This window comes from Triticum aestivum, chromosome 6D (assembly GCF_018294505.1).
Source record: "Triticum aestivum cultivar Chinese Spring chromosome 6D, IWGSC CS RefSeq v2.1, whole genome shotgun sequence".
Classification (NCBI taxonomy): Eukaryota; Viridiplantae; Streptophyta; class Magnoliopsida; order Poales; family Poaceae; genus Triticum; species Triticum aestivum.
Genome location: NC_057811.1, coordinates 472,582,496 through 472,598,045, shown reverse-complemented (window position 1 = coordinate 472,598,045; position 15,550 = coordinate 472,582,496). Strand labels below are relative to the sequence as shown.

Genomic DNA, 15,550 nt, shown 5'->3' with positions numbered 1-15,550 from the left:
CTTTTTCTTTATAAATTCTTGAATTTATGGATATTTTCAAAATTTAATGATATTTTCTTGAAAACAGAAGATAATTTGTAATGAAATTTTCTAAATACGTGATTTTAAAAAATGAAGTTTCATTTAGAATGGAAAGTAATAAAATTTTAATGGAATTTTTGGAACACATGAATATGTTATTTAAATACTTGAATATTTGTTTATTCTTGAGTACTTGTAATAATACGTGGATGTTGTATCAACTCATGACCATTTTTTAAATATGTGAACATTTTTTATTTCGTGAACATTTTCTTTACACTAGTAGAAAAAGGGGCTTTTGTTCGGGCCTAGCCAGCCCATTAGTCCCGGTCCTTATACGAACCGGGACCAATGGGTGCATTCGTCCCGGTTCATGAGCCCAGGTGGCCGGCCGGGGCCTCGTGGGCTTTGGTCCCGGTTCGTCTGGACCCATTTGTCCCGGTTCTAGGCATGAACCGAGACCAATGGGCCTCGCTCCTGGCCCACATCCATTGGTCCCGATTCCAGCCATGAACCGGGACAAATGATTTGCCTATATATAACCCATCGCCGGCAAGCAGAGCACTCCACACTGCTTTGTTTTTTGCTGGCCGGCGAGGGAAGGGCATTTGGATGCTCTAGCTCACCTCCTATGCACATGAAGTGTTCGATAAAATGTCCGAGCCATACTAGTTAATATTTCTTCTCTCGAAACTCGACCTCTGAGCTCCATTTTCCCCGAGATTTTTCTAGGTTTGGCGGTCCGTCACGTCCCGTCCCCGTCTTCACCGCCATCGATTGTCCGCGCCGATCTCGTCGTCGGCACCACCGCGGTGAGCCTCTTGTTCTTATCTTCTTTCTGAAAGAAAAAATTCTTACTTGAGATAGATACTTGTCTGATTTTCTTACTTTTATTATTCCTTGTTATTATATAGTGCGATGGTTCTGGTATCCGCCCCCGTCAGCCCTCGTCCTGTCTATGATTCGGATGTGGTATATATTATATTTTTATAACTATTTGGTTCATTTATTGTTTATGACACTTATGCCGACCAACGTGACATAGATTTTATTTATGTAGGAGGTGGTTGAACCGGAAATTCCAACCGACCCTATTATCGAGAGGTTAAATTTAGTTGAAGAAAAAAACAATTACTTGAAGGAAAAAATAAAAAAAATTAGGAGGAGAAGATGATATTGGAGTTGCATGTTGCGGATGTCGTCGATGATCACAAGATCAAGATGGATGCAATGCGGTTGAAGATTAGAAAGATTAGAAAATATGCCATTCATACCGAGGCTTGATATCATTATGCCGTTGGATCAATTGTTACCTTAGTTGTGATTATGATCGCATTTGTTGTTGCATTGAAAGGTTTTACATAGTTTCAATGTATGGTTTAACTAGATGCTCTGGAGAGCTATATGTTGTTCAATTTGAACTATGTATGTACTTTGGTTTTAATGTGATGATGAACTACTATTAATTTGGTCACTTATCTATCCATGTTCATTTGTAGTGCTTTTCAATTTCAGGGTCTTATAGCTGAAAAAATCAGTAAATGCATGAAAAATAACAAATGAAGTCAGAAAGGGTTGAAAATTGATGATGTGGCTTTGAATGGTGCATTTTGAACACAGAAAAAGTATGGAGTTCAAATAAGTTCAAAAAAATGAAATCCCTTTGTAACAGACGAGTTTCCGTATGAACCCTGATACTTCGAACGAGATTGTCTATTTTATACACGAAGTGCATCCAGTTTTTGCCGTAAGCCTCTCTACTTTCTTGCACATGCTATGTGGGTGAAATGATGATACCATGCCAACTTTCAACCTTTTCAGAGTTCATTTGTAGTGCTTTTCGATTTCAGGGTCTTATAGCTGAAAAAATCAGTAAATGCATGAAATATAACAAATGAAGTCAGAAAAGGTTGAAAATTGATGATGTGACTTTGAATGGTGCATTTTAAACATAGAAAAACTATGGAGTTCAAATAAGTTAAAAAAAATGAAATCCTTTTATAACAGACGAGTTTCCGTATGAAACCCTAATACTTCGAAAGAGATTGTCCGTTTTGTACACGAAGTGCATCCAGTTTTTGCCGTAACACTCTCTACTTTCTTGCACATGCTATGTGGGTGAAATGATGATACCATGCCAACTTTTAACCTTTTCAGAGTTCATTTGAAATGCTTTTCAATTTCAGGGTCTTATAGCTCAAAATAATCAGTAAATGCATGAAAATTTAATAGCAAAAAGAATTATCATAAAATAAAATAAATAAGTAATTTGAAACAAAATAATATAAACTTTAATAAAATATATAAGTAGAAACAAAATAAAATAAAATAAAATTTAATAACATAAATAAAATTTATGAAACTAAAATTATCAAAGTATTTTCTGTTCAAAACATTATAAGCAACCTCTAAAATTTATGAAACTAAAATTATATAAAATTGATGCAACTAAAATTATCAAAGTATTTTCTGTTCAAAATCATTAAAAGCAAAAAGAATTTTCATAAAGAACTTTTTTTGTTAGAAACTTTAATAGCAAAAAGAATTATCATAAAATAAAATAAATAAGTAATTAGAAACAAAATAAAATAAAATAAATAAGTATTTTGTTGTAAGTAGAAGCAAAACAAAAAAATAAAGCAAAAAAGAAAACAAAAAAACTGGGAAAAAATAAAAAAATTGCCACCTACTGGGCCACCACCGCGTGAATACGACTAGAAACCCATCCATGGGCCAGGATTCAGGCCCGCAGAAGGCCCAGTAGGCCCATCAGGCATAGCAGTCACAATTAGGCCCGTAAGCCTGCAATGGAGAGGAGCTCGAGAGGGGTGCGGCAGTGGGGCTTATAAACCACTGCGCGCCCCTCTCAACTAGCAAGGTGGGACTAAACTCCCACCACCACCCCGTTGTGCAAGGCCTTTGGTCCCGGTTGGTGGCACCTACCGGGACTAAAGTGGTGCATTGGTACCGGTTCGTGGCACCAACCGGAACCAATGCCCCCCTTTAGTCCCGGTTGGTGCCACCAACCGGTACCAAAGGCCGCCGCTTCCCGCCCTTTGGGCTGCTGAAAAGAGAACTTTGGTCCCGGTTGGTGGCACCAACCGGGACTAAAGGGGGCATTGCTCCCGGTTGGTGCCACGAACCGGTGCCAATGCCCTGGGTATATAAGAAAACACTTAGCAGTTTCGACCAAATCCATCACTTCTTCCCCCGACGCCCCTGCTCCTCCTCGCCGTCGCCGCCCGACGCCCCTACTCCACCTTGCCGTCGCCGCCGCCACCGATGCCGTCAGGCTGCTCGACATCGCCGTCGCCGCCGCCACCGATGTCGTCAGGCCGCTCAACGTCGCCGCCGCCGCCGCTGACGCCCTCTGCCCCGACGACGGCGTCGACCCTCGCGCCCCTGCCGGCCCCGACGCGCCGCCCATCGTGCCCCGCCGCCCCCTGTGAGCACCAGCCTGCTCCCGCGCCCCTCCCCTGTCCCACGCCCCTGCGCCCCTGCCCTGCCCCGCCGGCGCCGGCGCCGGCCCCTCCGCCCCTGCGCCGTGCTAGCTATTAGATTTTTAGATGTTTTTATATGCTATTTTTAGATGTTTTTACATGTTTTTAGATCATTTTAGTTTATGTTTAGTTTAGTTTTAAGATTAGGAAAATTTCAGATGTATAGTTATATTTATTTAGATGTATAGTTAATTTAGATGTTGTAATTTGTTCATAAAAATTGTGCACTTTTGTATAGAAACTTTATTTTTTTCATATGTACGAAAATGTAGAATGAAAACGAAAACAAACATATAAGAAAAAACAAAGGAAAAAAATGAAGAAGGACCCGCGGCAAAGCAAGTCTTTTTTTAAGGTAGTTCTTTGTTAAAGTGAGGGGGACGTCCGGAGCACCCCCCGGCCCTCTCGCTCGACCAAAACTCTCGAGGACACCCAAACCCTAGAAAAAACAATGTCGGTCTCCTACCCCCTCCCGCCGCGCCCCTACCCGATCGACAAACTCTCTTGAGGCCACCAAAATTTACCAAGTTAAAAGAGCGTTGTCGTCGAGGCCACCCCGGACCCTTGAAGCGTTGTTGAGGCCACCCCAAACCCTTGAAGCGTTGCCGAGGCCACCCCAAACCCTAGAGAAGCGTCGAGGCCAGGCCACTAATATGATTCCTTATTGTGATTAGCTAGCTAGTTCAACGTTTGCCACTAATATATCCATCTGTCATGTTTGAATAATAATTGCCATATTGTAAATATTTGCAGAAACTATGGATCCGCACCCCCGAGACGAAGCAAAAGAAGCGGTGTTGGGGGAGATAATCGCACACGGAAGTGATGCCGTCTTGTCGTTTCTCAACGACACATGCACCGATGGTCTGGAAAGACAGGATGAAGAAGCAGGCTACGACGATGATCAAACAATGGAGGAGGAAGGACACCGTGATGACGGCTCCGGTGACCGAATGGAGGGGGAAGGACACCATGATGACGGCTCCGATGACCGAATGGAGGGGGGAGGACACCGTGATGAAGGCTCCGGTGACCGAACGGAGTCCGGCCAGGTATATATATTAATTAAGCATGTGCTGACTATAGCTAATTGATGCATTAATTGTTTTTGGTATGTACACATATTAACTCTTTTCTTTTTCTTCTTTTCTAGCCCTCCGGATCGAGCAACACTTCGGTAACGAGACGAGGCCCGAAGAGAAAGTTGCGCGCGGATGAAAGGTACACGATCATCGAAATTGATCGCGCTGGCCAACCGATTGAACCCCTCCGTACCAAGCAAAAATTAAATGCTCAGTGCGGGGTTCTAGTTAGGGACATGATCCCGATCAGCATCGAGCAATGGTTGAAGCCTAAGGACAAAGACTCTCAGGTGTCTTATGTCAGCGATAGGCAGAAAGCTGATCTTTGGACCGCGCTGCAGGAAAATTTCACCTTCCCGCCAGAGGAGGATCCGGAGAATCCAGTTAAAAAGCCAATGATCAAGGCTTATGCTCTTAAGAAGATGGCTGAGCTATTCAGGAGGTGGAAGAATGAGCTGAAACCATCGTTTGTCGACCAAGACAAGACTCCAGAATTCATCGGCCGATTTGAGAAGATCAAAGATCAGTGGCCCGCATTTGTCACCAAAAAAATCTGAGAGAGCAGCGAAGATGTCAGCAGCAAACAAGAAAAATGCTGCAAAGAAGAAGCACCACCATCGCACGGGGTCAGGTGGCTACCTGAAAGCCCGGCCGTTGTGGGACAAGGCTGAGAATGACCTCATTGATAAAGGGATCGAACCAGAGACGCGACGCTGGCCAGACTGTTGCAGGACTTGGTTCTTCGGGGTTGGGGGAAAATTGGACCCTGTAACAGGGAAGTGCGTTTGGACCAACGAGCAGCTGAACACACCCATCGAGAAGCTTCAGGAGTATATCGAAAAGGCGCAGCAAGGGACGTTTGTTCCGAACAGAGAGAACGACGAGCTCACAGAGGCCCTCGGGAATCCTGAGCACCCCGGACGGACACGAGGCACGCCAGGCTCCCTTTCGTGGAAGGCTGGATTTCCCGACGCAGGCGGTTACAAACGCCGGGAGAGGAAGAAGAAAAAGGAGTTGACCCAACTACAGGCGCTGCACGCAAGGGTACAAGCGCTAGAGGAACGAGACGCAGTTCGCAGCATGCGACCTACCAAAGCTACACCCGAAGCTACCCCGCCATCTCAGCGGAGAAGCAGCGTGGCTTCCACGGAGCTGCTTCAGGAGCCTGTCTTCACGGCTCCTGGTAGCTACCCTGTGGATGCTATCACGGAGTCTCAGCATTGTCACCTTATGACGCGGTGGATGGAATTGAAAGTCAAGGCGGTTGTTGGCTCTGTTGCACCTCCTGAACCTGGCGCAACTTTTCACTGCCGGCCGATTCCAGAAGGATATGCTAGGGTGATGGTGGATGAAATCACAGAAGGATTTGAGGACCTCCAGCTTGACCACCCTACGGGTGACGGGGAGACTCGGCTGGGTTCTTGTCTGAAGACTCCATGCCTATGGCGGAAGGAGCTCATCAACCTTTCGAACTATACGCCTCCGCCTCCTCCTCCGACGAGTCAGGGCACTCCGCCTCCTCGACCGCCTCCTCCTCCGGCGAGTGACGATCAAGGCACTCAGCCTCCTTCTCCGGCGCGTGGCGGCACTCCGCCTGCGCCGGCGCGCCCGAGCAGCCACCAGCCTCCTCCTTCTCCGCCTCGCCAGCAAGGGCGGAAGAGACCCGTCGCCGCCCCGGCTGCTCCGGCGCGTCGTAGTCCTTCTCCTCTGCCTCGTAAGCAAGCACGAAAGAAGACAGCTTCAGCCGCTCCATCTGCTCCGGCGTCTAGTAGTACAGCTAGAGGCGGGAGGCAATACAGATACGGTCCACCTCTCAAGCCTCTAGAGAAGTTACCGTACGAGATGACCGTGGAAGAGAAACAAGAAGATCGTGCAAAAAGAAGTGAAGGACTTCTTTGAAGGGGTGAAAGCAAAGAGACATCCACCTCCGGAGGAGAAGGTAGATCCGGTGAAAGCAAAGCGCACTATCGATGCCCTGAGGAAACCACCAAAGTCTCCGCCGAAAACCAACTATGAGCGCGTTACTGAAAAGGTATATCTCGAAGCGGAGCGGTCGGGAAGTACTGTCAGTGATCAAAGGTTAAAAGAACGACGAGCAGCTGGGAAAAATTGCCTAGATCGGCGAACAAGCGAACCAATCATGCCCCCCACTCAATGTGTCTAGCGACATCGTCGCTAATGATCCGGGGATGGTGCCCGGTTATAGCAATCTTGGAGATTACCTGCCCGACGATGTACATTATGATTTCTTGGAGGTGGACGAACACATATACGAGTACGGGAAGCCTCTCGTCAAAGATGAAAAATCTCTAACAACGATGATGCGAAGATTCCATGATTGGTACATGAAAACCTGCAGAGAGTCTGGGGGGACGGATACTTTGTATCTGAGAGTTAAAGAGGAGCACGACCTCGTTGGAATTGATCTGTTGTATGTTCCATTTGAGGAGTTCTTCCAGTTCTTCAATCAAAAGGCCCTCGATAAATTAACGGTCACTTGCTACTGTCTGTAAGTACTACTTCTGTCATTAAGTCTCTATATATATCTCAGCTCTTTCATTGCATGTATTTATAATTATCCTCACTATATTATGCAGATTGAAGATCGTCGAGTGCAGAAAAGCAGAAATGTATGATATTGGGTTCATTAACACAAATCTCATAGATGAATTTCAAGTTAAAAAGAGCGCCAGAGAAGCCGAGGCCAACTTGCTCAAATCATTGATAATAAATCAAAACAAGGATTTAATACTCTTTCCTTACAACTTCGAGTGAGTGTTACTGTCGTGTGCATATTCGGTTTCCCTTATTACTCGAGCGAGGTTATAGTAATGTAATTGATGAGTTATGCATGCGTGCGCAGCTTCACTATATTCTCCTAGAGATTAAGCTTGAGCAAGGACTAGTAACCGTCTTAGACTCGAGACGAAAAGATCCCGAGACCTATGCGGACATGACTAAAATTCTCAACAAGTAAGTTCAATCGATCATTATCGCACCATATCGGCAACTTTTTGTTCATTTCCTGATATCTCAAGTAATAATTATTTTCTTTGTCTTGCAGGGTTTGGAAAAAGTTCACCGCAGAAGCTCCGAGACTGCCGAAGGAGCTGCGATATACATACCCGAAAGTAAGTACTACTAGCTAGCTAGTTGCGCGCATCTCCCGTTGATTCTAACTACTTTCATCAATGCCATTTATAATGCTTCATTATCAGTTTGATTGACCTCTATTTCTCGTAAAGTGCTTGTGGCAGGAACAAGGGAATGATTACTGTGGATACTACGTGTGCGAGTTCATCTACAACGCGACTTGCAAAGATAAGCGGGGCTACTCTAAAAGACAATATGAAGTGCGTAAGCAATAATATTCACAATTTCATTTTATTACACCATCATTTCTGTTGAGTTTCATTCATGTATATGTATTAACCCCCTTCTTCAAATTAGACGTGGCAGATGCGGAATGAACTCCTACCACAAGATCGCATGAAAGCAATTCAAGAGGAATTGGCGGGATTCTTTCTTGACCACGTCATCAATAAAGCCGGAGAATACCATGTGGAACTTGAGTTCAAATGCTAGGGGATTGTAAGAGATCTTACATATTGTATATGTATGTAGCCAGTAGCGTCGGATAGATAATACGAAAACTTGTTGTTCGACCAATCTCTCGGAGAAGGAGAGGTCGATCACTTCTCTCGGTATGCATGACGAACTTCTGTACTTAATGGTTTCCTTTATTTTCTTACTAGCTAGCGTGTCGAGGGCCTCTCTATACGTATAGTACGTAGCGTCGACCAAGCACGGAGATAAGAGAGGACACTTCTCTTTATTAATTAATTAGCTACCTAACAAAGTATATGAAACACCTTAATTAACCATACAAAACCCCCAAATCCACCCCCCTCTTTCAGAAAAACAAAACAAAAACCCTAGCCCCTGAACAGCTGACGCGTGGATGCCTATTGGTCCCGGTTGGTGCCACCAACCGGGACTAAAGGTCCTCCTGCCTGGGCTCGCAGCACCGGCCACGTGGAGGCTCATCTGTCCCGGTTCGTGTAAGAATCGGGACTAAAGGCCTAGGCATTAGTAACGACCCTTTAGTCCCGGTTCCCCAACCGGAACAGATGGACCTTATGAACTGAGACAAATGTCCCTTTTTTTACTAGTGTTAACATTTTGTTCCTGAGTTAAAAATGGTCAAAAACCAATTGAAACCCTAGGGGAAAAAACCCGACTGAAATCATAAAAAAAGTCATGTGTCCCGACATTGATTGGGAAGCGCACAATGTGCTAGGTGGGTCAGCCAACCTACGTGTCTTAGCGACAATTTTTAGCTACAATAGGAGGTTCCGCTATGGCTGCCTACGCCAGGACGACGGTGCTACTTTTACCCCCAAGAAGCTTCCAAACGCGGGGAGCTCCTATTCATCACTATTAGAGATGGATAGGAGGTAAAACCGCTGCGGATCAACCCATTTAGCTCCCTTGTGGCTTGTTTGGTCCCAAATAAACTAGCTTCACCTGGTAGAGTTGTACACATAGAAAATCGATGTGAAGAGCTGTGTGATGTCTTGTTTTGTCCTTGTGTGTTATTTGTATTCTTGCATCTTGATCTGGTGAGCATTCCTAAAAAAACTTGATCTCCTTAGTTGTTAGGGAAAACCCGCCATTTTGGATTATTATTTTTGCCACAAGACATAGTCATCTTATGTTCTTTTTTCACATTCCAACTCCTCCTTTTTTGCGGGGGACAGATTCCAACTCCTTATGGTGCAAGGTTGATGTTACTTATCAAACTTATGATACAAGGTTGTCAGAGAATCAAATCTTCGAACACTACACCCCTCCTAGTAGTACAGTGGTCCTATGACTCAATAAAGAGAAAGAAGAAGAACAAAATAAATTCTACGTCTTCACTTCGTTTTCGACTTCTCAACTGCAGTCAATTTCTGCGGATGCCACCGGACCAATTGCTTCACGTCAGCAATATTTAGGGGTCACTCTCGATAGCATAATCTTCGTTGATAATACTCGCTGCCACGAAGGATATTATTTCCGCCGGGTTTGTATGCACTCGCAAACATATTAGTCGACCATTTCTGTTTATGTCAACAATTTTCAAAACATAAGGAAGCAAATTATTGCACTGATACACAACATGTGCACGTTTACTTTGGGAAGGTTATTCATCAAATGCTGGGTGAAAACGCCGAAACACGGGAGGTAGACCAGTGTTTGCTTATTTTATGCAAACATAAATAGATTGCTTGCTTATTTTTCTTTTACCTATTGATACTCTCTGTCTATTTATTTTCCTTTCATCTAGTGTACAAACCGTCTTTTTTGCCTCACCCATTAATTAAAAAGAAGAATAGAGTTTGTTAACACATCGTCCTTTTTACACAAAGGTCGTTACTCTCCAGACATGATATTCCTTATTTTATATGCACCCGCTATGACCCAAAAGTTTGCTTTTTGATGACTTCAAAGATGATTGGCGGCGGGGTGGATTTGTAATGGCACACATGTGCATTCAAATCTTTAACCTAGCTAGTTCCAAGTCCTAATAGTGAATCGACATTTGAGGAAAAATTGAGTCCCACTTTCTCGTACTCTTTGGCATAGAGGGCAAGCACCACAATTTTGCCAACCTCGCATCGCCAACCGATCGGGCTATCCAAATTCTATCTTGAGTAGCAAGCCAAACACATAATTTTCCTTCCGGTGGAGCCCAAGCATTCCAAATGGTGCACCTCAAGATAGTGCTCGTGGACCCTATGAATTGTGCTTTGTAGTCCAAAGCCAAGGAGTAAAGCCCACTCACCTTGTTCTACACAGAATGTCATCCTCAACATCCTCCTAAATGTGAGTATCCCGAAGGAGCAACCAAAGGGAGGCAAACTCTCGTAGGTGTTGCTTAGAGGTGTTGTGGTCGAGATTGATCTTGAGAATCCAAACGTTGTCTTTCAAAGGTTCACGATCTTTCACTTCTTACACGATGAAGCCATGTAGATTGGGCTAATTAGCCCTGATGTTACCCGGCGACCGTTCCCCTTCCCCAGGAGGAAAAGCTGTGCGAACCCCCTCATAGCCACATGATCAAGATCCGACGGTGGCAGTTTCAGATATGAATGCACTAAAATAAACGAAATGCATGTTTTTTTGTCAAAATTTCATTTCTGAAACACTAAAATTGCCAACCACGCTGTTCATAAATGCCATCCTGGCCTTGAACGGTCGCTGGCTATTGCAGTCCTAGATTACCGGGGCGATGTCGCAGGACTATTTCCAATCCAACCAAGAAGAATCCCAAAAGGGTTTCAAAAAAAAAATCCCAAAAGGGTGCGTACCGTCTTTAGCTATCTATACTACCGTTGATCTAAATCAGGAAGACTGAAGCTTTCTTCCAAACCCAAGGCTGTCACAAGTCGCAACACAACGTAAAAAGCGAAGTTGGTTGCCAGCACGCCACACCGATCCTCCTTTCCGAGCAAACATTCCCCCGTCAGGTCACATTCACGTCCAGTGTTCGTGCAGAATCTGACCGAGCATAATAATAGTATGATTTTCTGTTAGCATCTGTAACAGCTGCTTACCTGCAAAAACTGCTGGCCCCTGAGGCTTGACAAATCGAGCCTGTCCGGTTCCAATTCCATTGAGAAAAGAAATCAGCCGCGAACGAATGAAATAAAAAAGGATCTGATCTGACAGAGCATGAATCAATCAGAACAGAATTGAATTGGCCCTTTTCCATAGGGTAGACAGTGTGACAACTGAGACTGTATTCTGGTAGGAGAAACATACATATAGCCGCAACATGTTTACACGTTTTGGGAGAGAAAACGGGAGAAAGGATAGAGGAAATGTTGTAGTAGTATATATTATAAGTGTATTTATAGTGTTACAAGATGTCTACAACATGAGCAGCCAGTGAGGATGCATCATAGCTGAAATCTCACAGAAGAGAAAGGGAAAACATTTCTCAAAATCTAGGAGTGCCATTCTGTTTGTTTCTTCAGAGCAAAATCTTGAGGCGTTTCACCGAGCGCGCGAAATCCCTGCAGAAAAAGACACCATCACAGCAGGATGTCAGTCATTCAGTTATAACACTCAGGGAGGCATGTAGGATTTTGTTTTCTTTGAAATGGAGATGGGAGATGGAGATGATGATGAACTTACTCCCACGGCACGTCGCCGACCAGCATCCAGTCGCCGTCGGCGTCCTCGTAGGTGACCACCATCTCGCCGCTTTTGGCGTGAGGGCAGCCCGCCGCCCGGTCACCGGCGGGGTCGGGGAACATGCGGGCGAGCGTGGCGAGGAGGTCGGCGTAGGAGCCGTGGAAGGGCAGGTACACCTTCCGCCCGATGGCCGCGCCCTCCTTCCACACCTTGACGTGCCTGCCGCACGCCCTGCTGCGCGCGGAGCTCACCGGCGGCCACCCCACCAGCGCCTTCTTGTTCATCCCCCCAACTCCGCCGCCGCTGCCGCTGTCGCAGCTGCTGCTGCTGCTGCCGTCGTCGAAGAGCGGCAGCGTCGTGGTCGACGTCCTGCGCTGCTCCTCGTCCTCCCCGAACGCGTCCCCGAAGCCCCTCTTCCCTCCGCCGAGGGGGCGGCCGGTGTTGGTCGGCGGCGCCAGCCCGAGCTCCAGCTCCATGCCGCGTCGATCCCGGCCACAGCTAGAGCTGAGTAGTTGTCAGCTGCGATTCTTGCAAAGGCAGAATAACTCTGGATTGGTTGGTTGATGGAGTCGTGGTGGGAGGGAATGAGATGCCGGCCGGCGGGTGGGACTGGGCATATATATACACGCACCATCGGCGGGATCGGCGAGAATCGGCGGGAGGGGGACAGGGTGTCGGGGGTGAGGCGGGCAGCCTGTCTGTCTGCCGGCCCGTTGTCGGGCGAGTGAGTGAGAGGGAGTCCGCGGCTGTGCTTGGGGTTCCCGTGGCATACCGACACGCGCGCCCGCCGCTTTGAACTAATCAATCTCCCGTGTCCTCATGGTTGGCCAATTACGTGCATGAAACCGGCAGCGATCTCGCTCGCTTGATTTCTTCTCCTCTCTATTCCCCAGGTGAGCCAGTGATCGGCCGATCATTTTGAGCCCTGAGTGGCAGGTCAGAGTGGGCGTGTGCGCATCGATCGGTTGGTCACCGTGGAAGGCGCCACGCATGTGGCCTCCCGGCGGCTAAATTCGGTGTTTTAATCATTTTGCGAAAGTTATGCCAGATTTGACTCTGATATTTTTTAAGATCTGACTCTTTTTTTTACTGTCGGGGTCGATGTCGGTAGGGTATAACTGCCTATCGTCGAGGCCCTTCACGGTATGGTTGCACGCCTTACCGCAAAACATGTCTAAGTATCAAATACAATGCTGGTACCCACCTACCGCTGGGCACCTCGGCGGTAGGGTTGCACAGACTATCAACATTTTGTTTGGCAGTAGGGCTGCACCGCGCTGATGTGAATAAGTTGCCTACCGCGACGGGCCTTGGCGGTAAGCTGGTATGCCCTACAACCATCGACCCTGGCGGTTGGAAAAGGATTAGACCTTAAAAATTAGCATCTCCAGGGTCGGATCTGGCTCAACTTTCGCTAATGGGTCGAAACACCAAAATTAGCCCCTACTGGCCTGTGGCGGTGGGCGTCTCCTGTCGATGGCGAACAGACCGCTGCTACTCTGCTCCTTCCCGGTTCCGGGTGCTGGTTGCCCATGCCATGCACTGATGCACGCATTGCGGATCCGTGGCTACTGGCCGGGGTCCTGTTTCCTGCGCGATCGGCTTAGGTGCAAAGCCTCCGTTCCAAGCTATCCGACCCGCTTGCTGTGCTGCTCATCTGCTGCGGTGCTGCCACACACCTCAAATGTGTGAGTGAGAATGTGCCCCGTAGTTCAAAAGGGGAGGCAGGCCTGAACGTAGTTCAAAAGACGAAAAGGCACATCACACCCCGAAGCTCTGTATGTTCACTCGGCAGCCACGTTGCAGTGGCCTATGGGGCATGGCTAACTCGTCACAACGACAGTACGCAATGGGACATAGTTTAAGCGCACGAGATATTCGTCGCCATCCACTGCCTATGTGCCTTGCCTCATCAACAAACAAAGATCTCTTTCTCCAACGACATTTTCTTATTTCATCCGTCCACTAACGCTCGGCGTGACTTCTTTAATCCCCCTAAAACCTGCCGTAATTAAGTATTCCTTCCGTCCGGAAATACTTGTCATCAAAATGATAAAAATGGATGTATCTAGACGTATTTTAGTTTTAGATACATCCATTTTGATGACAAGTATTTTCGGACGGAGAGAGTACTTAGTAACTAGGTCTCTTTGGCTGTGTCAAAACCGGGTGTTGATCTCAGTTACCGCTGCAAACTTGGCACCGATCTGAAGCAGCCGCTGGTGAAAGTTAACCACTGCAGTGCAGTGCAGTGATCCTTGCTGTAGAACCTTGAGCTGGGTGGCGGGCGAGGTGTGACGCTGTGAGGTCAGAGCGCACGAGCGGCAGCCAAGATGCTCCGCCTCGCGGCCGTGGGCATCGGCTGGTCTGGTCACCGTGGAGTGTGGAGCGCGGCGGCGGTCGGTGTTCAGGCGTGTGGCACTGGTGGGTGGTGATCACCGAGCTACGTGGCAAGCAGAGAAAGTCAAGGCAAAACAGACCAACAAATCACTGCTGCGCCTCCGCGTGCTCATAAAAACAGCACGGTCTATGAAAAACTAGTAAAAAAGCATAACCCTCCACGACTGCAACGTCATTAGCTGTTTGCCACCATATCACAAAAATTATACCAGAGACATCATTGACAACACCAAATTTTCACATAATGCATGCATTGACCGAGCACAGAGCATGTTTACAACTTTAGACCCTGATTCTGACACCTGGGTCTGCCTATTAGGCCGACGTGGTAGACTCATTTTGCATTGTCAAGTGCTATGTGATGGTATCTATGTTACTTCATTTGTTACTTCCACTATGACCAGCCTTACTATGCACCGTTAGGCTGGTCGTAATGGCAGTATCGTAGGTAGTATCATGCATGCCAACTAGACAAATTTGATGAGGTGGCATAGAATGAAAACAAGGAAGAGAGGGTTGAGTATCATATCATGATACCGTATCATATTAAATGATGTGCTACTACTCCCTCCGTTCCAAAATATAGGTCTTTCTAGGCATTTCAAATGAACACAACATACGGACATATTTTAGAGTGTAGATTTACTCATTTTGCTCCGTATGTAGTCACTTGTTGAAATCTCTAGAAAGACAAATATCTGGGAACGGAGGGAGTAGTAACGTACTGGCCGGAGACCTGTCTTCATGTGACCCGACCCCGCTTGCTGCACTGCTCATCTGCCGCCACACATGCCAAATGTGCCAATAACAAAGTGCTCAGCAGGACTAGACGCCGAAAAACACGTCACATTTTTTTTGTTTGGACGGCCTAGATATGGAAATACTAGTGCAGATTTTGGGTAGTATATTTTACGATCAGGGGCAGTTTTGCTAGTTCCGCATGCCCGGTAGCCGTCCGTCACGGCCCTGCGCGCCGCCGAGATGGAGGAGTTGGACATATCTCGTAACCACATCTCGGGCTCCTCATCCATCTAGTTCCAGCACGGGCTCCTCTTGGGCGATCCAGATCCAACGCTGGTGGCTGGGATCCACGGTTGATTCTCCTCCTCGTAGTTATGCAGAGGCCGGGTGTTGCCCATAATGCTTTGTATCCACTTGATGCTACATTTTTGAGTTAATAAAATCGCCCTTTATCGAAAAAGGCAGCACACAGCTGCCGGAGAAGCCCGTGGTGAACCATGTCACGCCGACCTCCTCGTGGCCATCCCCAACCTCTCATAGGTACTGCACTAACTCCCCAGGGGCACATCAAGTGCTCGGTCCTTATTTTGTCGCTGATTCCTAGTGCTGGCGTTCGAAAGA

General features: G+C 46.8%; 1 protein-coding gene across 1 annotated transcript; it reads right to left on the bottom strand.

Moving 5' to 3' along the window:
* Positions 1-11,466: 11,466 nt before the first annotated feature.
* On the bottom strand, positions 11,467-12,371 carry LOC123146017 (auxin-responsive protein IAA9). The gene is made up of 2 exons (XM_044565581.1): positions 11,789-12,371; positions 11,467-11,667 (listed from the first exon to the last, which is right to left on the bottom strand). The coding sequence occupies exons 1-2, from the start codon at positions 12,262-12,264 to the stop codon at positions 11,625-11,627; spliced, it is 519 nt and encodes a 172-aa protein (XP_044421516.1). The 5' UTR covers positions 12,265-12,371; the 3' UTR covers positions 11,467-11,624.
* Between the last annotated feature and the right edge of the window lie 3,179 nt (positions 12,372-15,550).

What these genes read in the sequence shown, in the direction of transcription:
- LOC123146017 (XM_044565581.1), bottom strand. Translation starts at nt 12,264, where the DNA reads ATGGAGCTGGAGCTCGGGCTGGCGCCGCCGACCAACACCGGCCGCCCC. An exon ending in GTCGGCGACGTGCCGTGGGA is followed by an intron (nt 11,668 to 11,788) that starts GTAAGTTCATCA and finishes CTTTTTCTGCAG; the next exon opens with GGATTTCGCGCGCTCGGTGA.